The 1,519-nt window shown below is 28.5% G+C and overlaps 1 protein-coding gene across 1 annotated transcript; it reads left to right on the forward strand.

Annotated features, from left to right (window-relative positions):
* Nucleotides 1-167: 167 nt before the first annotated feature.
* On the forward strand, nt 168-1,435 carry LOC108978666 (histone H2B.v2-like). The gene is made up of 5 exons (XM_018949056.1): nt 168-575; nt 638-817; nt 874-1,043; nt 1,103-1,253; nt 1,317-1,435. Exons 1-5 carry the CDS (start codon nt 506-508, stop codon nt 1,433-1,435), a joined length of 690 nt encoding a protein of 229 aa, XP_018804601.1. The 5' UTR covers nt 168-505.
* Nucleotides 1,436-1,519: the final 84 nt, after the last annotated feature.

Below are 1,519 nucleotides of genomic sequence, written 5' to 3' on the forward strand. Positions count from 1 at the left end.
AAAAAAATGTCAGGAAGCCGACACAAATTCTTCAACAATTGGCAAATATAAATGAAATTTCAGAATTTTTTTTCAATGAGAGCAAAATAGAAATTAAAGAAAAAAATAATATAATTACAAGTTATAGGATGAAAAATTTTTATTTAAGTTCAAAGTCACCAGATAATGCCTGCGTTATTTTGCCAGATATACGTATTTCAATTAAAAAAATTAAAAAGTCGAATGCAGGAGAAATAATATTGGAAGCAGTCCGGTTTAAAAATGTCCATCCATTCTTTACAGCTCCATTCACTTCATTAGCTCTAGGAATAGCACTTTCGGATTCATTATCTGAAGAAATTGAAGAATTTAAAGCAGATGATGTAGCATATAAATTGATGTTGCTCCCTTCTTCACAAAATTTTCTACTATTGCCTTTATTAAATAGCTGCACTTTTTAATAGATAACAAAAAACAAAACGAATATAAAAAAAAATATATAATATAAAAAAAGCCAAATATTTATATGAAAATGACTCAGCAACAACCAAATCAGATAAGACAATTTGACTTCAAAGAGAATGAAATAATATTTTKTGAGTATATTTTGTTTCTAACTTTTCATAACGGATTAATAATTTTTAAAATAATTCTATAGATGATTCGCAAATTCATTCCGAAAACAACTATAGCGGCAGCAGCAATAACAACAACTATCTCAAAACCAATAATAATACCAACTTCCCCAACAGCAATAGCAATAACAAAACTTGTGAAAGKTGCAAATCTTTGGAGGCTAAAATTGACGATTTGAACACCAAATTTGACAACATGCTAGGTATTTTTTTAAATAAAATTTTGATGCAAATAATTTTAAAAATTATTATTTTCCAGATTACCTTAAAAAAATGATGGAAGTTCAGGCAAAGCAAGGCGCCCAATTAAGCGTTCTTGCTAATAAGGACGCAGATATGAGGAATTTGAGCAAACTCTTCCCTATAAAAACCATTGAAGAAATGGAAAGCKTCAATAACGCCATAAATGAGGTGAACATCAATGAATATGTAAGTTTAATAATTGAATTATTGTAAATTCCACTAATAATTTTGAATGAACATTTCAGATTAACGCAATAAAACACCTATTAAAGGGGGATCCTGAAAAGCACTTTGAGGAAATTATCTCCAGATCTATGTGCAACGAAGTCAATGTAGGCGGCGTCCATGGCAAGATTTGCCTAAAAAAATATACTTCCTTGTATGATGCGATTATAAGTACGTATATAAATTAATTTTTGTTTAAATATATTCTTMAATTTKTTTTATTTTTAATAACAGGTGGATTGTCGGCGACGTCAGAAAAGCCCGATAAGCAACTATCGAAATGCCTCCACATTGTTAAAAAAAGGCTGTATAGATTGACCACAGTTAATAAACTAAAAATCGGAAATAACTAATATAATTAATACTATTGACTTTTTTTTATCTAGTTTTAGTATAAAAACAGATTTGTTTTTACTGAATATGTGATTATTTTTTTT

This window comes from Bactrocera latifrons, unplaced genomic scaffold (assembly GCF_001853355.1).
Source record: "Bactrocera latifrons isolate USDA-ARS-PBARC rearing strain unplaced genomic scaffold, ASM185335v1 scaffold_1255, whole genome shotgun sequence".
NCBI lineage: Eukaryota > Metazoa > Arthropoda > Insecta > Diptera > Tephritidae > Bactrocera > Bactrocera latifrons.